Source organism: Oncorhynchus mykiss, chromosome 17 (assembly GCF_013265735.2).
Source record: "Oncorhynchus mykiss isolate Arlee chromosome 17, USDA_OmykA_1.1, whole genome shotgun sequence".
Lineage (NCBI taxonomy): Eukaryota > Metazoa > Chordata > Actinopteri > Salmoniformes > Salmonidae > Oncorhynchus > Oncorhynchus mykiss.
This window is the reverse complement of record NC_048581.1, coordinates 33,100,824-33,123,950: the sequence shown is the minus strand read 5'-3', so window position 1 is coordinate 33,123,950 and position 23,127 is coordinate 33,100,824. Positions and strand designations below refer to the sequence as shown.

The 23,127-nt window shown below is 43.4% G+C and overlaps 1 protein-coding gene across 3 annotated transcripts in view; it reads left to right on the top strand.

The window, feature by feature from the left end:
• LOC110493761 (protein jagged-1b) overlaps window positions 1–15,078 on the top strand; it is a 31,115-nt gene extending 16,037 nt beyond the window's left edge. For 2 of the 3 annotated variants that reach the window (XM_021568222.2, XM_021568221.2), the window contains exons 9-26: window positions 20–133; window positions 1,396–1,509; window positions 2,241–2,287; window positions 3,182–3,355; window positions 4,094–4,244; window positions 5,120–5,284; window positions 6,311–6,424; window positions 7,396–7,509; window positions 7,757–7,870; window positions 8,295–8,411; window positions 8,749–8,776; window positions 9,187–9,272; window positions 10,048–10,161; window positions 10,507–10,616; window positions 10,764–10,997; window positions 11,210–11,341; window positions 11,590–11,740; window positions 12,030–15,078. In XM_021568222.2, coding sequence (XP_021423897.1) covers window positions 20–133; window positions 1,396–1,509; window positions 2,241–2,287; window positions 3,182–3,355; window positions 4,094–4,244; window positions 5,120–5,284; window positions 6,311–6,424; window positions 7,396–7,509; window positions 7,757–7,870; window positions 8,295–8,411; window positions 8,749–8,776; window positions 9,187–9,272; window positions 10,048–10,161; window positions 10,507–10,616; window positions 10,764–10,997; window positions 11,210–11,341; window positions 11,590–11,740; window positions 12,030–12,571 — 2,621 coding nt within the window. In that variant the 3' untranslated portion in view covers window positions 12,572–15,078. The remainder of the gene's footprint in view (window positions 1–19; window positions 134–1,395; window positions 1,510–2,240; window positions 2,288–3,181; window positions 3,356–4,093; window positions 4,245–5,119; window positions 5,285–6,310; window positions 6,425–7,395; window positions 7,510–7,756; window positions 7,871–8,294; window positions 8,412–8,748; window positions 8,777–9,186; window positions 9,273–10,047; window positions 10,162–10,506; window positions 10,617–10,763; window positions 10,998–11,209; window positions 11,342–11,589; window positions 11,741–12,029) is intronic. The other variant, XM_021568223.2, reaches the window with a different exon arrangement.
• Window positions 15,079–23,127: the final 8,049 nt, after the last annotated feature.

Genomic DNA, 23,127 nt, shown 5'->3' with positions numbered 1-23,127 from the left:
ACTTGTTTCCTCCTTCCAGACGTGGACGAGTGTTTCCCCAACCCCTGTGGCCACGGGGGCACCTGCCAGGACCAGGTCAACGGCTTCAAGTGCACCTGTCCCTCCCAGTGGAGCGGCAAGACCTGCCTCATTGGTCAGTCAGTCCTCTATGCCGTAACACCCTGCACCACCTCGATCATACAGCCACTGAGCTCTCATTTATCCTCTATTTCCCCCCCTAAAAAATATATATATCTCTATCCCACACACCCCAACCCCCTGCACCTCCTCTATCATACAACCATCTAGTTCGCTGTCATCCTCTATAAAAAAAAAACTCCTATTGTATCCCTTTTGACACAAACGACTGAGTACTTTTAAATCCTACAAACTTCTACCTTCTACCTCACAACAGCCTAGTCCTTTATCCCACTACCACCTATATATCCTATAACCTACTACCATAGAGAGAGTATTGATCTCTATGCACACTACGGAGTTGATAGATTATATACTGGTACAGGGTCAAATATCTCCTCTCTAATGGTTAAAGTTAGTTTCCTAGATCTGTGGTTGAGGCCAACTTCTAACCACCTTGCCACAATTAGAGGATGTCCTTAGCGCACAGAGCTAGAACCAGCTTACACTCTCCAAATCTGAACCTTATCCATTAGGGGGTGAAATCTCAAAACTGACCTTTGGGAAAGCTTCTGAGTGCAAATTCCTCTTCATCATACCACCCTTGACTTTTGATGGCGCTCTAGTGTGAAGATTTGGAAGCGGGCAGGATGGTGGGGGAAGTTCCTTCGGCATTCCATTCCATGGCTGCTTTTGGGAATCCTCAGGGCAGGGATAAAGTGGGGTTTCCTAAGCCGGGGGGATCATCCTTTGAGGAATGGCAGTGTGTTTTAAAGGGCTTAGAATGAGGAGCGAGAAGATGGGTGCCACTAACTCTATTCACTACTGTCTTAATTCTCTAACTACACCCCCCCCCCCCCCTCCCCCCCACACTCCTTCTCACCCTTGTCTTCCCTTACGCCTCCTCTCCCTCTTCCTCTCACCTTCTTAATGTGAGGAGCAAGAAGATAGGTGCCACTAACTATTCACTGCTGCCTTGATCCACTACCCTTCACTTCACGGCATATTTGTGTTTGTCCCCAATTGCCTTTTGCCATGGGGACAGGCTCCGACGCGGTTTGAATGCAAACCACAGCAGACCACCAGAAAAGACCATAGAAATATAATTTATAGAATAGGCATCCCCAAGTCAATGGGTGGGTGACAGGGGAAACCATTAAAATATCTATTCCTATGGCTGCCGACCCCTCGCAATCTCATCCCAATCCCCTTTAACAGGAATGAAGGAATTAAATGTTTTTTCTGTCTTTCTGAACTGTTTATTTTTATGGATTTCAGATGCCAATGAGTGCGAAGGCGACCCCTGCCTGAATGCCAACTCCTGCCGCAACCTGATTGGAGGGTACTTCTGCGAGTGCCTCCCTGGTTGGATGGGCCAGAACTGCGAAACCAGTGAGTGTTTTCAATGAAAAGGCCTGTCACTTGTTCTAATGCAGGGGTGGGCAAGTCTGGTTCCAGGAAGCAGCGGGGGATACAGGCTTTTGTTCCAGCACAGCACTAATATGGGTAATTCAGCTAATCAACTAATCATGGTTGGCAATTGAAAGCATGATTAGTCGAAGTGTGTTCGTGCTTGTGGTAGAACAAAAGCCTGCTCACCCTGCCATTCAATCTCAAGAGTCCAAAGTTGCACACCCCTGTTCTAAAATGAAGAAATGGCACTGTCAAGTGCCAGTAGCTACTTTAAGCAACTGTTGTAGGGCCAGTTTTGGATGCGAGTTCATGAGAATGACGGCTAGGACTGAGGCTGGCACAGTGTTTCTCTGAACCTGGACTAGTAGTTCTGGAGTGGTCAGTCTGAAAATAGACAACAGAAAAAAAATACAAATAATACACTGCTTTTATTTTTTTATCTCGAATCATTGTTTGCTTGCACAGCCGGGCAGACGATAACGTGCAGATAACATGGGCGCTCAAACAATTGTGTGAAGCCCCAGTGCACGGGACCCGCATCAATTGCACCTCTCCCCACCCCCCAATTCTCGAACAAGTGTTATCTTGAGGAAGCTTGTCGGAAATCTAGACAAGAAAGCCTTATCAAGGCCTCGCCTCGGCGGAGCTCAAATTGTATACGTTTTATAAGTTATTTTAATTTGTTTTATTGTTACAAATTGTTTCCGCAGATATCAATGACTGCCAGGACCAGTGTCAAAATGGGGGAAAATGCAAGGTATGTTTATTGGGTTTCTCCCAAATGGCATCTTATTCCCTATATAGTGCGCTACTTTTGACCAGAACCCTATCATGGGGAATAGGGTTCCATTAGGGACACAGATGTTTTCTTATTTTTCCGTAATGTACCGGTCCTGGTCGATATACATATTCCGGACACTTCCTGGCATATTGGAGTTGTTTTTGGCTTCTTTCTCTCGCCTTCCCCTTTTTCTCCCCCTTTTTTCTTTATGGGGGGGTTTAAAAATGGCAAACTGCTGAGACATGCTTTCAGAACACAGGCATGACAGAGTTGCTCGGGCAATGCTAACAAAGAGAGGGGCAGAAAGACATGAATGCTTGTGTAGGAGGGGAGAATGGGAGGGAGGGAATAGGCGGAAGGTCTTCATGACTACAATAGATCAGATTACCATAAACATTCTCGTCCCCTGCCAGGAAAAATAAATCTTTCTTAATTCTTTTCCAACCCTTTCACAATGGCTTGTTTTCCTCACCGCCCTGTTCCGTACCTCCCACACTCACCCCCAACACCCTGTTCTCTCTTTATTTTTTCCTTTCTCTGTTTTCCTCACCGCCCTGTTCCGTACCTCCCACACTCACCCCCAACACCCTGTTCGCTCTTTATTTTTTCCTTTCTCTGTTTTCCTCACCGCCCTGTTCCGTACCTCCCACACTCACCCCCAACACCCTGTTCTCTCTTTATTTTTTCCTTTCTCTGTTTTCCTCACCGCCCTGTTCCGTACCTCCCACACTCACCCCCAACACCCTGTTCTCTCTTTATTTTTTCCTTTCTCTGTTTTCCTCACCGCCCTGTTCCGTACCTCCCACACTCACCCCCAACACCCTGTTCTCTCTTTATTTTTTCCTTTCTCTGTTTTCCTCCCCTCCCTAGGACATGGTGAATGGGTACCGTTGCGTTTGTCCGTCAGGCTTCGGCGGCGAGCACTGCGAGAAGGACATAGACGAGTGCGCCAGTGGCCCGTGCTTGAACGGCGGCCGTTGCAAGGACGACGTCAATGGCTTCCAGTGCCTGTGCCTGCCCGGTTTTTCTGGCAACTTCTGTCAGGTGAGCAGAGATTGGCACCACACCCCCCTCACTGTGCCCAGAGCCCACCCAGAGTTGGTCCAAGTCACCTTAAACCACAACACTGATCCAGGAGCAGATATTGCTCCATCCTTGTAATGGTTTATGGTTAGAATTGGAGGTAGTATAAGCTGATCCTAGATATGTGGTTAGGGCCAACTTATCTTGAGTAAGTTGCAGTCACCTCAAACCACTGATCCACGGTCCGATACCGTATTTCCCCATACCTTTTTTAATGGTTGAGGATGGGGTAATCTGATCCTAGATCGGTGGTTAGAGCCAACTTTCCTTGACTACCTCCCTCTCTCCTGTGTGAATCTCCTCACCATAATATGTTTTCATTGATATCCTCCTCTTCAGTTGTTTCCCTCCCATTTTTTTCCCCCCCGTTTTATTTTTTTGATTTTTTTTTTGTGCTACTTTTCCTTCCCCCCACTATAATCGCACCTGCGTTTCTCTCTGCGATCGTTTCTCTTTGCAACTCTAAACTGGAGCTTTGTCGCGCTTGTTAACACTTGTGAACCTTCCGTCTGGGCTAAGTCTGTCTTCTCTCTTCCCGCCTCCTCCAACTCCCCCACCGCTAAGCGTTTGTTTATGGGTCTTTAGCAGGTTTCCGTGGTGAAGTCCACAATGGGTTATTATGGGAAAGGTAAAATGGCAGGTATTACTTTACATGGCTTGTGTCTAAACCATTCTTTGTTTTTGTTCTTGCCTTCTCAGTTGGATATCGACTACTGCATGCCGAGCCCATGTCAAAACAGGGCCCAGTGTTTCAACCTGGCTACCGATTACTTCTGCAAATGTCCAGAAGACTACGAGGGCAAGAACTGTTCCCATTTGAAGGACCACTGTCGGACCACACCATGCAAAGGTTCATATTAGCGTTTTGGTTTAGCCTTGTGCAGTCTTTTACAGTACTGTAGAAGTCGGTTTTCAGTGTTAGCCTAGGCAGTTTTGGTTAGCTTGGCTAATGAAAGCTAACCCCAAAAATTTGAGGTCACTTGTCTCCCTTTGCTTTTTTTATAGCCAATTGTAAATCTGAGAGGGGGGCTTTTTAGCCTGCAGAGTCTGTAATCTAATCTGCTAACTCAAGGCCATTGTGCTGGGTGTGTGTCACACCATTGTGTGTGTGTGTGAAGACCTAGGGTTAGCAAGCCCGCACGGCACTAACCCGTTCTCCGCCGGTCCCCCAGGGCCTCGTTACCATGGGAAGGGTTAAGGTTTGGTTTCATGTTTTCGAGTCGCTACTGCTGCCAGACTACTTTTTTGACAAGACACTCCCTTCAAGAACACCCCCCACGCCGCCCTCCTGCTTCTTAAAATGTTCCTCTCCTCCCTACTAGACTTTGTTCGTCTCTCCAAAACGCCCCAGAAAAATCTGGCAAACTGTGAAGTGCTCTGTGTGTGATCTTCCTGCTGAATACTCAATAGACCCCCTTAATTTTCTCACTCTGTGCCGTCTGTATGCGCGCATTTTTGAGAGCGTAATTATGACAGTCTAAGGGTTTATACCCTTGTACTTAGTTTAACTACTTTTATCTATACACACCACAGATTGAAGAAATTAGAGGGCCTTGGCATATGTTGTATCTATTGAATATTTATTTTATTGGAAGCTGTGGCACCCAAAGCGTTTGAAGGTTTATACTATGTGTGGTAACGTCAGTTCTGTGCAATGGATATCAACATTTATGTAATTGCCATATATGCACACTGTCCTAACCTTGCCCTTTCTTTCTCCCTCAGTGATTGACAGCTGCACGGTTTCCGTGGCATCCAACAGCACCCCTGGGGGCGTGCGTCTGATTTCGTCCAACGTGTGCGGGCCCCACGGGCGCTGCCGGAGCCAGGCTGGGGGCCAGTTCAGCTGCGAGTGCCAGGAGGGCTTCACCGGGACATACTGCCATGAGAGTAAGTGACTCCCCCAGTTCCACCAAGGAGTGAAGAAAGGTAGATGAATGGCTGGAGGATGGCTAGGGAGGTGGATGGATGGAGCCATCCATGGCTGGATGGTGGATGGCTAATGTGTGTATTAAGGGGTCAATGTGGGGGTGTGAGGGAGGCATAGATAGAGGGGGAAATGTGGCAGAATTGTGAGGTTGAAGTGGAGAGGGCAGATAATGGAGAGAGAATGTTATTGCAGGGGTGGTAGAGGACGGGATGGGCCATTTCCGACCATAAGTACACCACAAGAATCTCCCTCCCCGTTATAAGGATCGTTCCCGTTTCTTGGCGTGATCTCTGTCACGACACATGCATCCTTGGGTTCAAAGCGTGCTCTCGCTCCTTCCAAACCCGGTGACTTTGTTCTCACCAACAGTTCTTTCAGGGGAGAGTGGTAACCCCTTGACGATAATTATTAGCTCCCTGTTTGATGGATGGCTGTTTTTAGCCGCCGGCTCCCTAGCACAGAGAGGTCAGGCAGGCTAGCCCTGGCCCTACAGTCACTGGGTTATCTAATGGAGGCCCCAGGCGAGGCCTATGCTGTCTCTCAGACACAGACCTTGATTAATGACCCTGCTCAGCCTTCGCTAGCCTGTCAGGGGGTGGGGAAGTTGTTAAATGAAGGGGGCTCCATGCCTCCCCACCCCTAACTCTCATTCTCTTAAGCCAGGAAGTCTGCCTATTCTTGCCTGGCCTTGTCTCTCCCACGCACACACCCAACACCAAGCTCTCTGTTGTGGTTTTGGGTGACAGGAGTTTTGGGAAGGGCTTTTGGTGGACGGTTACTTGACCGGAGACGACAGTGAAAATAAATGGGACACTAGGGAAACCGCAAGGCCTCTGTTGAATTTGTAATGTGGAAACAATGCGAGTTGTTCACATAATTGGAAATGGTAAATAAGTCCTTGAAGGGATTTCATGGTGCACACCTTGATTGCATGGCTTGATATTGTTTATTTTCTCAGACTTTTTTTCTTTTTCACCCACTCTCAGATATAAATGACTGTGAAAGTGGCCCGTGTCCGAACGGGGGAACGTGTATTGACAAAGTCAGCCTGTACCAGTGCATCTGTGCCGAGGGCTGGGAGGGACCCAACTGTGACGACAGTAAGTAAATTTTTCTTCTCAATACTGTTATGTAGTCATATTGGTTTTATATGAATAATGGCTTTCACTTTTTCACTTAATACATTTTTGAAGTTATATACAAGTTATTTAGTTGCCTATCACCCCACGACGTAGTACAAGTATTCAAAAAGTGAATGGTTATTTTGTTTGTATCATTTCAAAAGTATTCATACAGTGGTACACAAGTCTATATATGTGCTTATGCATTACATGCAGGTGGAACAGTGCATTGACTTTTATTTTTATTTTATCTGACTTGCTTCTTGGTATTGAAGCGTTATCAGCATTATAACGCCTGGTAGGCTAACCATAACTCTTCCATATTGCATTCCTAATGCATAGGCAACATACAGGAAGTGCTACCACATAATGTTCTCCCAACTGTTTCAAGCTTTCAAGTGACTGGGGGTATGGATGCTCATTAGGCCCATATTGAAACTTTTCTGGCTCAAGAAAGGGATTAGGTGTTGGGGGTGGCAATGAGCGCGGTCGGCCGTCGGCGCGGCTACATGTTAGAGAAAATTGTAGAGGTCCCCATATTGTCACTGTAGAGACATTTTAGCATTTTTAAGCCAATTACCTGCCATTCTACAAATTTCTCCATGGAGCGGAGATTCTTTTTTTTTTTTGCGTTTTTTAAAGATAATTTCCTGGAATTCTATGCATTTTGCCATGGATAATGCTGTGTTCTTTTGCTCAAACATAATAACAAAAATACTGCTAAATTCATCCTTTTGGGAATTTTCTATTCTCCCAGACTGTCTCGCTTTTATTTTGGTGATTTTGAGACTTAAAGCGTTTTTCCATCCTGAAAATTTGACTTATGCGACCTGGGAGGAGGAGGTGGGGGGGGGGGGGCGTTTAGGCAGCCCGCCCAAAGATTTAAATGGCTTTGGAGATGCCAAACAGACAGTTAAACATGAAATGACTTTTTTTTTTTGTCTCCTCAGACATTGACGACTGCAACACCAACCCATGTCGCAACCGCGGCACGTGCCGAGACTTGGTGAACGACTTCTACTGCGAGTGTAAGAACGGATGGAAGGGCAAGACATGTCACTCAAGTAAGCCCCCCTTACTACAGTATCGCACACTTTTCTTTTTTTTTCGCCCTGGGCGCCCATGTGAAGTGTGTTGTGGTGTGAAATATGCGTGTGGGTGGGATGTAAGCGTGTGCATGCTTGTATGTGTTCGAAAGGGTGTGTTTATGTGCATAAATAACACATACCTGAAATAATAGGTTTTAAGGCCTAATGGTTTCCTGACATTGACTATGAATAGTTGCTAACATGTAGTATTTTTCGCTTCCAGGAGAGAGCCAGTGTGACGAGGCTACGTGCAACAATGGCGGAACGTGCTACGATGAAGGGGACACATTCAAATGCATGTGTGCCGCCGGATGGGAGGGTGCCACCTGTAATATAGGTATGTAGTGTAGCCGCCAGTGCTAAATTATTGCAGCTAATGCTATTCCAACTGAGCATTCACCACAACCACTATGATTTGGTTTTCCCTCAACATTTGACAGTAATGCAAGGCCTCCATTTTAAATTCCTAAAAATAGACATTTTGAGTCTGACAAAACACTTGGTTTAGATTTTCCATTGCTAAACTGTAATTGCTGAGGTAGCTGCCTCTGTTAACTAGTAGTATAGCTGAAGGTTTGGTTCAAAACTAGGCCAAAGGTTTATTTTGCCCATGTAGCATTTGCTAGTTAGCAGGTAGGCTAAAGGTTGTGTTTGCCCATGTAGCATTGGGTGGCTAACAGGATGGCTAAATGTTATGTTTGCCTGTGTAGCATTTTCCAGCTAGCTAGCATGTTGGCTAAAGGTTGTGTTTGCTTCTCCAGCTAAGAACAGCAGCTGTCTGCCTAGTCCTTGTGAGAACGGAGGCACCTGTGTAGTCAGTGGAGACTCTTTCACCTGCGTCTGCAAAGAGGGCTGGGAGGGCCTGACCTGCAACCAAAGTGAGTGACCCCAGAGTGTGTGTCCTCACTAATACTAATAAATCCTTAGTAGATAATTGTAGTCTTGTGCACTATTAGTTGTTCATAACTTGATAGTGTAAAATTCACTAGAACTACATTTTAACCTGCCGTAGTAGATATATACAGTTTGGCCTTTGTCCTTTATATAATGAATGTATCGAACTAAATCTTAACTATAAGGAAAAACATACTTTTTTGTTTTATTTCTTAGATTAATGTTATGTGGCCTTTCAGCTAGCCACAAATTCATATTGAGTTAGTATTCTGACATGCACTCTGTGTCTAACCCAACTTTCTTTTATTTCAAATTTGACAGATTCCAACGACTGCAATCCCCACCCTTGGTAAGTCAATCCCAAACCAAATTAAGCCCAGTAAACATATCTGCCCGCAGGAATGTTCTGCTGCTGATAATACACACACACACAGACTTGCATATATACTCCGCGTTGACAAAGAGCCACAAACAACTCGCGTAACTTTGTTTGCTCAAGACTTCACAATCAGACATTTTACCTTGTTCCACTTCCTCCTCTACCCAACGCCATTTTTTAAAAGAATAATATAAATGTATCTGTTGAAGTAACTATTTTTGTGGTGAAATCCATTTAATAGAGAGAATTCTGAGTGATGCTTATTTAGATACTTTCTAAGACATGGAATTATATTTCCCACCCATTTAGTCAATTCTTATTGGTTAAGAGCTATGACCCCTGATGACTCTCTCTCTCTCTCTCTATCCTTTTCTCTGCAGCTATAACAGTGGAACCTGTGTGGATGGAGATAACTGGTACCGGTGTGAGTGTGCCGCGGGATTTGCCGGACCAGACTGCCGGATTAGTGAGTATTAACCCTTTGCACCCCCCCCCCCCCCCCCCCCATCCCCCTCACTATTCTTAAGCTGTGACAAAAGTCAGTTAAGTCGGGCTAAATCGGGTTTAAGTCTTTTGGCTTTGGTGATGCTTGTAGGACAACACAATGGAGGATGAGGCTTATAAGTTGGCTAGATAAGTTCACGTTGCTGTTAGCCCTTTGATCCAGTTAAAGAGAGCTCAGATGGAGAAGTTGATCACCTGCACTCATTCCCGATCACCTGCACTCATTCCCTTGACTATTCAGAGTTAGTCCAACTGTTAACTAGCACCAAAGACTAGGAATGAAACTAGGGTATAGTTTTGAATGCATTTGTTTTTTTATAATGAAGTTACAAAGTAGTATAATTAGCATAGTTTGATAGCATAGTTGATTAGCACAGTTTGGGGTGGCAGGTAGCCTACTGGTTAGTGTTGGACTAGTAACCGGAAGGTTGCAAGATCGAATCCCCAAGCTGATAAGGTAAAAAGTTTAAAAATCTGTCGTTCTGCCCCTGAACAAGGCCGTCATTGACAATAAGAATTTGTTCTTAACTGACTTACCTAGTTAAATAAAATAAAAAATATATGTTTGTTTTTTTGGTCTGTGGCTCTGGGAAATATCAGTCTAAGCAAAATGATTCCAAGACATCACTCAGTCTGTTAGTCAGTAGGATAGATGGACCGATGCATATAGATTGATGAACAGATGAAGTGACAGAAATAGAGTAGTACCCTAACAGTTGCCAATCTTGTCCCATCAGACATCAACGAGTGCCAGTCGTCGCCCTGCGCGTTCGGCTCCACCTGCGTAGACGAGATCAACGGCTACCGCTGTTTGTGTCCACCAGGGAGGGCCGGCCCCAGATGCCAAGAAGGTAAGACCTCTACCGTTCATGTGTTCCTTTGCAGCCTAGGTTCTGCCATGACAATGGACTGTATCTTAGTCAGTAACTTGGTCTGAATTTTTGTTCCTTGTGCTATAGCTCTTCAGGTGCTGTTTACCTAACTATAAACAGGACATCAGATAAACAATGTATAAGTGCACGGTGCAATAGCTTTATTACCATAAACATCACAAGAACCTAAGTCTTAACAAGAGTCAATGTAGGTGTAAACAGTCAACCTGAATAAAACACAATACATCTATGATTTTGGGTATCTATAGCAAATGTTTCAGGTTAAATCTTGAGAGACTAAAATGGCCACCTCTTGCTTTGCAGTTACTGTGAGACCCTGTGTTGTCAACAGTCTAGTGGCTGTGGACGGGACCAAATGGGATGACGATTGCAACACCTGCCAGTGCCACAATGGGAAGGTCACCTGTACAAAGGTATGAAACCACAGATTTTATGATGAGCTTTTTTTTCTCTTTGTACCATATTAAATACCCATTGTGATGTGAGCTAACTATGCAATTAATGACCACAAATTATCACCATCACTGACCACAGTTAACCACATTCCTGTCTCCCTCCAGATCTGGTGCGGTCCCAAATCCTGCCGGGTCCACAGTAAAAGTCACAGCGATGGCGAGTGCCCAGTTGGTCAGACGTGTGTGCCCGTCAGGGACGAGCGCTGTTTCGTCAAGCCATGCCCCAGCCAGGGCGAGTGCTGGTCGGCCTCCCACAGTCTCCCGCCCCATGCAAAGTGCCACCCCGAGAGCAACTGTGCCAACGTCACCTTCACCTTCAACAAGGACACCATGCCACAGGTGAGTTGGTGCAAGCCACATCATAGAAACATTTTATTCAAACTTAAACTAGGAAGTCAATTTAACCAATGGCAAAACATTGTCACATCCAGTTTGGCAGTATTTCTTATACCTTGGTAAGACTAGGAGCAGTATACAGTTTTGGATAAACTGTGATTTTTGATACTTGTGAACTTATTCATTGAACCTTTGGACCTCTGTGTGTGTGGCAGGGCTTGACTGTTGAGCACATCTGCGGTGAGCTAAGGAGTCTGTATGTGGTGAGGAACCTCTCGTCGGAGTACTCGGTGTCCATGACATGCGAGCCATCGGCCACCACCAACAACGAGATCAATGTAGCCATTGTAAGTACCTTTTTGGCTCAAATTTTGCCCTCAATTCCATGATTATCAAGAACAAGCAAATGGCAGTTTTGAAACATTAGTCACTTAGCAGACACTCTTATCCTAAGAATAACTACCTTCGCACAAGGATTAATTTGTCCTGTTTCTCACAGTATACTCAATATTATTTTAATGCGATTTGGAAGTTAGTTTACATTGTTATTTTACTTGTATGAAGAACATAACTCAATTATTATGTATTTTTTTAGTCAACGGAGGACCCCAGACGAGGTAAGGCCCCTATCAAGGAGATCACGGACAAATTCATAGACCTGGTCAGCAAGCGAAACGGAAACAGCACTATCATCACAGCCATCGTTGAAGTCCGTGTCCAGAGGAGGCAGACCCACAACCCCAATGGTGAGAGCACAGGGCACAGGCAGCCATTTATTGTTTTTGCAAAGACATTGACCTCCTAGTGGTGGGATGGTTGTATGTACCTAGGTTTGAAAAATTCCTGAATGTTTTCCAGAAATCCTGGTTGAAGGATTTGGGGAATTTTGCAGTTGAGAAGTGTTAATGGGAAGAGGGAGAATATCACATTGCTGCTGCTGTCAACTTCTGCTTAGAGTTTTTGATATCCGAGTCTCCCTCGTTTGTTCTAGTCTTCGATAACTGACGCCTTCCCTCCCTCCATTTCTCTTTCCAGCAGACTACTTGGTCCCCCTGCTGGTGTCCGTAGTCATCGTCATCTGGCTCCTGGCTGTGGCCTCTGCGTTTATCTGGTGCCTCAAGCGGCGCCGGAAGCCCAGCACCCACACGGGTGTCAGCACCCAGTCGACGTCCCCTGCGACGACCGCCGAAGACACCAACAACGCAGTCAACAACGTGCGCGAGCAGCTCAACCAGATCAAAAACCCCATCGATAAACACGGTCCGACCAACGGCCTACCCCCAGTTAAAGAACACCCCAACCACTATCACTACGAGGACAAGAACTCTCTTATCAACGCCAAAATTAGAACAAACAACTCAGACGTGGGTAGCCACCATTCGGATGACGAGGAGTCTGAGAAGAGGCTTCAGAAGGCTAGGTTCCCCAGGCAGACGCCGTATACGCTAGTGGACCGGGAAGAGCGGAGCCCACAGCCACTCAGCACGGCCGGCAAACACCCCAACTGGACTAACAAACAGGATAACAGAGACTTGGAGTCGACGCAGAGCTTAAACCGAATGGAATTCATTGTATAGCGCACAGCTTGGCGACCTTGGCCCGACCACTTCAACCGGTTTATCATTGTTGGAAGGTCAACTGAGGGGCGCTCCAAAGTTGTTGATACTGTTGTCATATTTTTGAATCAAAAAGTTGTGATTTACCCTTCACAAAGAAGACAAATTTCCATGTGTTTAATTTATGTTTCGACAAGCTGGCTCACACTGGCAATAACGGTTGGCTGTGGTTTGGCTGGATTTCCGGGTGCTGCGTTTGCTTACAGTCTTTTGCAAAACCAGTTGACTTCGAGGCAGCACTTCTGTAAATAGAGATATCGATGTACGTGTAAGAACATCTCTACGTTGTTCGGTAAGCTGCTGTCGAAGGCTTTTTGCAAGCAATTTCCCGGTAGTCTTGTGTACGATGAATATTAATGTGGGTTTAGCCTCGTAACTGGTTTTGTAGTTGTACGTGCTTCCGCATCACCATACCACAGCAACTAACAAAAAATATTATTTATTTTTGTTTGGGGCAGGTTGAGTCTGTCAGCAGTTGCTGCCGATATGAAGAATTTGTGTCAATGTAGAATGTTGTATAGATCTGTAAATATTTTTTTTTTTTTATTAATCATTGTTTATATTTGATTTATTAACTTAATAATCAAGAGCCTTAAAAATATCATTCCTTTTATTTATATGCATTGTTTAGATTTGAAGGTTTGACAGCTTTGTAAGCTTACAACTTCCTTATTTTTGAAAATATTGTTTCAAAATATACAGTCAGGTCCAAAAATATTTGGACATTGAATATTTTTGTTTTGTACTGTGGATTTGAATGTTAAAGTGCAGATGGTCGGTCAGCTTTAATTTGAGGATATTTTCATCGATACATTTTTTTTTTTTTTTTTACATGGTCTCCCCATTTCAAGGAACCAAAAGCATTTGGACAAATCCACTTATGTGTATTAAAGTAGTTAAAAGTTTAGTATTTGATTCCTTATTCCTAGCATGCAATGACTACATCAAGGTTGTGACGCTACAAACTTGTTGGATGCGGTTACAGTTTGTTTTGTTTCAGATTATTTTGTGCCCAATAGAATTTGAGTGATAAGTAATGTCCCATGTGGCTCAGCAACGTGGTGCTTGCAACGCCAGAGTTGTGGTTTCGATTCCCATGAATGGACCAGTACAAAATAGTACGAAAAATGTATGCACTCACTACTGTAAGCCGCTCTGGTTAAGAACGTCTGCTAAATGAATTAAATGTTAATGTAATGTCATTTTGGAGTCACTTTTATTGTAAATAAGAATAGAATATGTTTCTGAACACTACATTAATGTGGATGCTACTATGATTACAGATAATCCTGAATGAATTGTGAATAATGCTGAGTGAGAAAGTTGGCGGAACAAAGATCATACCCCAAGACATGCTGACCTTTCACCACTACCAATAATGGAAGAATAGCATCTTTCGGAAGGGTATGATGTTTATGCCTCAAACTTTCTCACTCAATTTTTCATGATTCATTCACGATTTTCTGTAATCATGGTAGCATCCACATTAATGGATGGAAACACCCTCAAATGAAAGCTGACAGTCTGTAATTTAACCTCAGTCATTGTATCATTTCAAATCTAAAGTGCAGGAGTACAGAACCAAAACATCAACAAAATGTTTCACTGTCCAAATACCTTTGGACCTCCACTTTGTTTCATAAATGCCAAAAGTGTTCTTGAAAGAATAGTTTATTTTTTAACAATTTGGATGGGCATTTTTGTCCCCCCAAAAAAACAAAACCTGTTTTTGTACGATGTCTGTTTGAAACCATTTCTATGGTAGTTTTGCCAGGACTCTTTTGTAAGTACTTCAATGTAAGTGGGATGGCAGAGGAAAGGACTACATCACATGGAGGATGATTTTGCTGCTGCAGGGTCATTTGAATCAACTAAATGTGGCAGACTCATTGCTTGCCAATTAAATACTTTTAAGGGAACAAAACTTTTTTTGTTGTTGGCTTGACGTTTGCATGTACAGCATAAAATGTGTCAAGGACAGTGGAAAATTATATTCCTAGATACTTTGGGGGAAGAAATTACTGTTTTTGATGTATTTGTGATTACTTTGCATATTATTTGCATATATGGTAATTAACTCTAATAAATGGTGGAATTGGTTTTGCGTGCCCTGGGTGGGTGGTGATTTCAGTGGAATGGTCTGCAATGAGCAAACTCGGGTCACCGGGCCATGCAAAACGAACTCGACCAATGAGATACTTGAAGAGAGGAGGTCCAATAAGAACACTGTAGAACTGTCATGTGACACACAGCCTTTCTAGATCTGAGACCACAAGGCTGTAAACTTTTAATAGAAATTTTAGTTTGCCCTTAAGATCATGATATAAGAGAAAGTATTTGTGTACATTTCACTTTAGTGCGTTAAGAACTTGAGAATTAAAGTATTTTGGGAGGGGGGGGCAGTTGTTCCTGGCAAGTCTTTGTTTTGTTTTGGAAAGTAATATTTATTAAAATATTTTGTACAAAAACGGATGAGTATGTGTTTTCCATTGCTTTCTGAGGCAAAGGGTCTGTCTGGTGGCATAAGTCGGCGGGTGTAGACTAGACAACATGCCGGGTGAGCCGCATTTGCTGTTGAGTGTCAAACAATGACGACTTTGTCTGAAGCTCGACCATCCCTGTCCTCTCACACATGCACGAACAGTCTCAGCAGACCCGTGAGAGAGTTTAAAAGGCTTGTACACAGCCCTAACCTGCGTGGGAACAAGCCTGTCTTTCACCTAAATAAACAGCATGAGACACTTGCAAATGCATTTATAGAGGAATCACTCCAAATGGAAACAAACAAGCAAGCTTTTTCCTCCCACTTAACTTTGAGATTTGTCTCTACCTATTACACTGTGGTTGAAAAATGGGAAAGTAGCAATTGTGTGTTTTTTTATTTAAGCAATAAGGCACAAGGGGTTGTGGTATATGGCCAATATACCACGGCTAAGGGCTGTTTTTTGGCGCAATGCGGCGTGCCTGGACACAGCCATTAGCCGTGGTATATTGGCCATATACCGCAAACCCCTGAGGTGCCTTATTCCTATTATAAACTGGTTTCCAACGTAATTAGATCGGAAACAAGAAACGTTTTGTCATATCCGTGGTATAAACTGATATACCACAACTGTCAGCCAATCAGCATTCAGGGCTCGAACCACCAAGTTTATAATTACAATTATACAAATTACACAAACTTTGTCATTGGGAGGAGAGTGATAGCCTACTTCTCATACAAAATGGAGTCTGACACGAGTGAGTCTTCAGGATTTTGAGATTATTTGGGGTATAAGCAGAGAATGTGGATGTTTCGTCTTTTCGGGATTGCGACCTCCCCTGTTTTTATTATTTTGGGATGCAAAACTTCAGAGTTCATCATCCCCAACTCTCAAACTATACCCTAAATGGCACGCTATTCCTTATATAGTGCACTATTGTTTGTATTGACCCTGTCTACTTAGTAGTGCACTTTATAGGGAACAGGGTGCCGTTTGGGATGCACACTCTTCACCACTGTGGTCTCTCAGCTGACACCCAGCCAACGAATGCCAATTCCTCTCTTCCTGGTTTCTCAGCCAATGGGAGACTCAGCAAAATGTGCTTTTATTGCCCCTGTCTCACTTTAAAGGGGGTGAGGTTTGTGGGTGGTTGGGTGTGTATGTGTGTCTTTGTTTATGCATATGCGTGTTTGTGTGTCTATTTATGCTGCTGGTGTATGTATGAACGGAAGCTCTATCAAAACATTAATGACACACCCTACCCTGTCTTGTCCTCGGTCCCTATAGTCCTGTATAAAACCCGAGACAACCCAATTGATCCCATTTCTGATATCGACATTGGGAAACCCATTTCATGGCTACTAGGTCATGAAATCAAAACCACTCTGTGTACTTTCCACAAGGTCGGTAGAAAGCGGATGTTTCTGGTTTTCAGACAGATTTTCAGCCCACGTGGGGACTCTGCTCAGGTAATTTTTTATGCTTGCTACATTAGGTTACACCAGGGTTTTTTTTGTTTTTTTTTAACTGTGTAGAAATGAAAATGGACCTACAGTTTCTTGACTATGTCCAGCTTCCTAATAATCACCCAAATGAAAGCTAGACAGTCAGGTAGCAATGAAAAAAGTAATAATAATATGGATAGATTTTGACGAGGAAATATAACCAATTCTCAATGCGGCCCTTTGGACCTCATTGAAGACTGAATGCGTCCCCCAGGGCAAAATGAGACATCCCTGCATTTACCGAGGTAAAGTAGGTTTTATATCAGACATTCAACAGACATTCGCCGTTAGCCTATTTAAACCAAATACAAAAGGTACCGTACTGTGAAATGCTTACTTACAAGCCCTTAATTAACCAACAATGCAGTTTTAAGAAAAATAAGAGTTAAGAAAAGTTTTTTCACTAAATAAACTTCAGTAAAAAATAAAAGGGCAACAATAAAATAATAACGAGGCTATATACAGGGGGTACCACTACCGAGTCAACGTGCGGGGGTACAGGTTAGTCGAGGGAATTGAGGTAATGTGTACATGTAGGTAGGGGTAAAGGGACTATGCGTAGATAATAAACTGCGAGTAGCAGCAGCTTCAAAAAAGTGGAGGGGGGGTCAATGCAAATAGTCCGGGTAGCCATTTGATTAGCTGTTCAAGAGTCTTATGGTTTGGGGGTAGAGAAGCCTTTTGGACCTAGACTTGGCACTCCAGTACCGCTTGCCGTGCGGTACCAGAGAGAACAGTATATGACTAGAGTGGCTGGAGTTTTTGATCATTTTTAGGGGCTTCCTCTGACACTGCCTGGTATAGAGGTCCTGAATGGCAGGAAGCTTGGCCCCAGTGATGTACTGGGCTGTACGCACTACCCTCTGTAGCGCCTTGCGTTGGAGGCCGAGCAGTTGCCATACCATGCGGTAATGCAGCGAATCAGGAAGCTCTCGATGGTTCAGCTTTATAACATTTTGAGGATCTGAGGACCCATGCCAAATCTTTTCAGTCTCCTGATGGGGAATAAGCATTGTCGTGCCCTCTTCACGACTGTCTTGGTGTGTTTGGACCATGATAATTTGTTGGTGATGTGGAAGGAATTTTAGGAATTTGAAGCTCTCAAGCTGCTCTACCACAGCCCCGTCGATGAGAATGGGGGCGTGCTTGGCCCTCCTTTTCCTGTAGTCCACGATCATCTCCTTTGTCTTGATCATATTGAGGGAGAGGTTGTTTTCCTGGCACCACACTTATAGGCTGTCTCATCATTGTTGGTGAACAGGCCTACCACCGTTGTGTCGTCAGCAAACTTAATGATGGTGTTGGCCATGCAGTCATGGGTGAACAGAGAGTATAGGAGGGGACTAAGCACACACCCCTGAAGTGCCCCCATGTTTGTTTGTTTTTTGTAGTTTTTTTGTGAATTTTACCCCCTTTTTCTCCCCAATTTCGTGGTATCCAATTGTTAGTAGCTACTATCTTGTCTCATCGCTACAACTCCCGTACGGGCTCGGGAGAGACGAAGGTTGAAAGTCATGCGTCATGAATATTGACCTGTTTAAAGGTCTTACATCGGCTATGGCGAGCGTGATCACACAGTTGTCCTGAACAGCTGGTGCGCTCATACATGCTTCAGTGTTGCTTGCCTCGAAGCGTGCATAGAAGTCATTTAGCTTGTCTGGTAGGCTTATGTCACTGGGCAGCTCGCGGATGGGCTTCCCTTTGTAGTCCGTAGTAGTTTGCAAACCCTGCCACATCCGACGGGCATCAGAGCCGGTGTAGTAGGAATGAATCTTAGTCCTGTATTTATGCTTTGCCTGTTTGATGGTTCGTCAGAGGGCACAGCGGGCTTTCTTATAAGCATCCAGTTTAGAGTCCCGCTCCTTGAAAGCGGCAGCTCTAACCTTTAGCTCAGTGCGGATGTTGCCTGTAATCCATGGCTTCTGGTTGGGGTATGTACGTACGGTCCCTGTGGGGACCACGTCATCGATGCACTTATTGATGAAGCCGGCAACTGATGTGGTATACTCCTCAATGCCATCGGATGAGTCTTGGAACATATTCCAGTCTGTGCTAGCAAAACAGTCCTTTAGCTTAGCATCTGCATCTTCTGACCACTTCTGTATTGAGCAAGTCACTGGTACTTCCTGCTTAAATTTTTGCTTGTAAGCAGGAATCGGGAGGATAGAATTGTGGTCAGATTTGCCAAATGAAGGGCGAGGGAGAGCTTTGTACCCATCTCTGTGTGTGGAGTAAAGGTGGTCTAGAGTCCCCCCCCCCCCCCCCCTTGTTGCACAGGTGCGTCACCTGAGTGGGTTGATTCACTGATGTGGTTATCCTGTCTGGGTTGGCGTCCCCCCTTGGGTTGTGCCAATGGCGGAGATCTTTGTGGGCTATAATCAGCCTTGTCTCAGGATGGTAAGTTGGTGGTTGAAGATATCCCTCTAGTGGTGTGGGGGCTGTGCTTTGGCAAAGTGGGTGGGGTTATATCCTTCCTGTTTGGCCCTGTCCGGCGGTGTCCTCGGATGGGGCCACAGTGTCTCCTGACCCCTCCTGTCTCAGCCTCCAGTATTTATGCTGCAGTAGTTTATGTGTCGGGGGGCTGGGGTCAGTTTGTTATATCTGGAGTACTTCTCCTTTCCTAATCGGTGTCCTGTGTGAATCTAAGTGTGCGTTCTCTAATTCTCTCCTTCTCTTTCTCTCTCTCGGAGGACTTGAGCCCTAGGACCATGCCCCAGGACTACCTGACATGATGACTCCTTGCTGTCCCCAGTCCACCTGGCCGTGCTGCTGCTCCAGTTTCAACTGACCTGAGCCCTAGGACCATGCCCCAGGACTACCTGACATGACTCCTTGCTGTCCCCAGTCCACCTGACCGTGCTGCTGCTCCAGTTTCAACTGTTCTGCCTTATTATTATTTGACCATGCTGGTCATTTATGAACATTTGAACATCTTGGCCATGTTCTGTTATATTCTCCACCTGGCACAGCCAGAAGAGGACTGGCCACCCCACATAGCCTGGTTCCTCTCTAGGTTTCTTCCTAGGTTTTAGCCTTTCTAGGGACTTTTTCCTAGCCACCGTGCTTCTAAAAATGCATTGCTTGCTGTTTGGGGTTTTAGGCTGGGTTTCTGTACAGCACTTTGAGATATCAGCTGATGTACGAAGGGCTATATAAATACATTTGATTTGATGTAACATGCTGGTAGAAATGAGGTAAAATGTATTTGTTTTTCTGCATTAAATTCCCCGGCCACTAGGTGCCCCGCCTCCGGATGAGCATTTTCTTATTTGCTTATGGCTTTATTCTGCTCATTGAGTGCGGTCTAAGTGCCAGCATCAGTTTGTGGTGGTAAATAGACAGCTACGAAAAATATAGATGAAAACTCTCTTGGTAAATAGTGTGGTCTCCAGTTTATCATAAGATGAATGTCTCAATAGGTAGGTTTCCATTCAATTGGCAACACATTTTCATGCAAACATTCTAAAATCTACATAAAGAAAATGTGCAAATTTCGTGTTTCCACCAAACGGACTAGTTGCATATAAAAATCAGTGCGTAGTGCACACAAAATGTACTTTATCGCTTAAGTTTTCATGTACCAAATAAAAATCTAAAGTTCAATGTGTTTCCATCGCATTTTCAACTCTACGGATAGTTTTGTAACGAAAACTGTTAAATAGCGTTAAATAGCAAATGTGCATATTCTGGGCTTGGTTCGTGCCCTCTAGGCAATAGTTTACAGATACAGGTAGTGTACATGATAAGATTATGGATTAGAGTGATACTTTTTGGGGGGGTCAAAAGTCGGTCAAGCATTGATCATCAAGTCAAGAGAAATGAGCATCAAGATCACCATGCACTTTCACTTTCACCAATCTGTAGCCTAATAAACTGCATGGTTTCCCGAGTCATAGTGGGAGGCCCACACAACATTTCATTGTGTGATTCCAACTTTACTTCTATGTGATGGTTATTATATCAATATTTGCGCATAAAGGAGTTTCCAGACACAAAAAGATTCTACCATGTCGAGCGAAGGAATTATCTGTCGGCATTTATGAAATTGCACTGAAACTTTTTGCTTCCATTACAGCTGTCTGATTTTTTTTTTAAATGGCTTACTCACATACAAACTGTGGATGTAAATGTGGTTAGTGATGTGGTTAATTTATTTTAGTAAAAACATTGTATTAATCTTTTAACTGCAATAACTTTCTTATTGGTTGTTACAAAAACCTAAAATAACATTTAAATGATGAGCAAACGCCTGGCCTACTTTTACAACCTTTGGTTTGCATAAACAGTTAAGTGTTGATTTGATAAAAATAATCAAATCATATCAAATACATCTAAATCTCTTATCCTCAATCCATTTTTCATGGCTTGTCAAAGAAACATCAAAACAAGTGCAAATTATTGTAAAATGTCCAGCCTACTTTTACAACCTTTGATTTACATAAAAGTTTCGTTTTTATTTGAGAAATGCATTTAAATCTTGTTTGCAGAAAAAAACATAAATTGTCATAGAAACATCAAAACAAGTGGTTTGATAGAAATAATCAAATCATATAAAATTGCCTCTAAATCTCTTATCTGCAAAAGAAAATTCATGGATTGTCATAGAAACATCAAAAATAAATCCAAATTATTCAAACCCTCAATGGAACTGACGCACGTAATCATCCGCCTAATCATCCGCCTTATAGCAATTGCACTTTTCACGCCAGCAAACTAAAACATTGGCTTGTGAATGATCCTTTGTAGTAATCAGAGGAATGGAAATTGTTGTCAACGTTTAAATAGGCTAATGGTGAAAGTCAGCTGAATGTCTGGTCTGTTTTACCTCGGTGGGTTACCGTTTGTGAGGAGCAAATGCTGTGTGGCTGTATTACCAATCTGGTCTCGGAGCATTTCGTATTATTCTGTATGTAAATCCGAGACCCTCATTTAGTATGATACAATACAAAATGTAAACTATGTAATCATTTGTGGATGTCCATCACCCATTTCATAGGATAAGTAACAAATTACAATGTTGATTATATGTTACGAAATTGCGAAACGTACAATGTCACACATTTTCAAACATACTATATGTAATGTAAATAAAGATAAAAATATATATTTTTTTTTAATGAATTTGCTGAAGGTATCATGTATTACGAATTCTAGCTGGGTGGCTAGATGGATAACGTTAGCTAGCTGGCAAAGGTTAGCTAGGTGAAGGGTTAGGGTTAAGTTTAGGAGTTATGTTAAAGGGTTAAGGTTAGGGGAAGGGTTAGCTAAAAGGGTTAAGGTTAGGGGAAGGGTTAGCTGAAAGGGTTCAGGTTAGGGATGGTTAGCTAACATGTAAATTGGAAAAAAGTTGTAAGTAGTTGAAAAGTTGCTAATTAGCTGAAATGCTAAAGTTGTCCTTGATGAGATTTGAACTCACAACCTTTGAGTTATATGCTTAACCCTCAACCCTGACCAATCACACTACTTTAGTTTTTATGTCTTATGTAACCATACCTTACCTAACATATCATACTAATTTAAGAGTTCCGGATTTGATTTTACTATGTTACGTCTAGTCTATGAGACCAGGCTGATATTACAATACTTTAATTGTCACAGAAACCTGATTCTGGTATACTCAATTACAAGAGCAAAGCTGTTAAGATGCTCGACATGGCTGGCTTGATGATAAATTAGCTCCTTACATTTTGATTAGGACATCAAACTAAGTCACTTCTTCTTAGCAATGCTTTGGCTGAGAAAAGAGTGGGTTTGAAGTTGTTGAAGGAAAATGCCTACTCAGAAAGATACACACACACACAAAAACCGCACCCCTCATAGAGCAGTCTGTGTTATGAAAACACAGTTGTGTGCGTGTGCATGGATTCATGTGCGCAAGTATGTGCGCACGCTTGTGCGTGTGTGGCAGTACATACTGTATGACTCAATCTGGGACAGAGTGTGTGGGAACTGCAGGAGTCAGAGAGAGGAAAGACTCATGATGTCAACTTTCCCTCAGGCTGGAACTCACCCAGAAAGAGAGGGAAGGAGAAAGAGAGGAGAGAGAAAGAGAGGGAGGGAGTCATGAACAGCAGACAATGACCATCCTCCCTGCCAATGACTGCTTTCAAAGCTTCTGTCTTCCACTTAGCATTTTAAATGTGATTTCACATGGTTTCACAAACACGCCCCCATATATTTTTGTAAGCGAGCATCTCTTTTCTTTGTTGGATGAATGAAGCTTGGATGTTGTGGTGTCATGTTATGGTTTTGTTATGGTAAAATGTAATGTTATGATGACTTGACTGACCTACATTTCGAAGTGTGGTATTACTGGACTGTATCTCACAGTGAGGTATAAATATTTCTGAAATGGATTACTGAAATGTAATTAAAGCTCACTAAACAAATCAGTAGTAACAATTTCAAACCTGCAAAGGTATCCAAAACAGTATCAAAACAAAGGGTATGTCTGCAAAACACCACTTGAACATCGCCCCACAGTGTTGTTGAATGATAAGTATTGTAATTAAGATAAATACTTAATTGT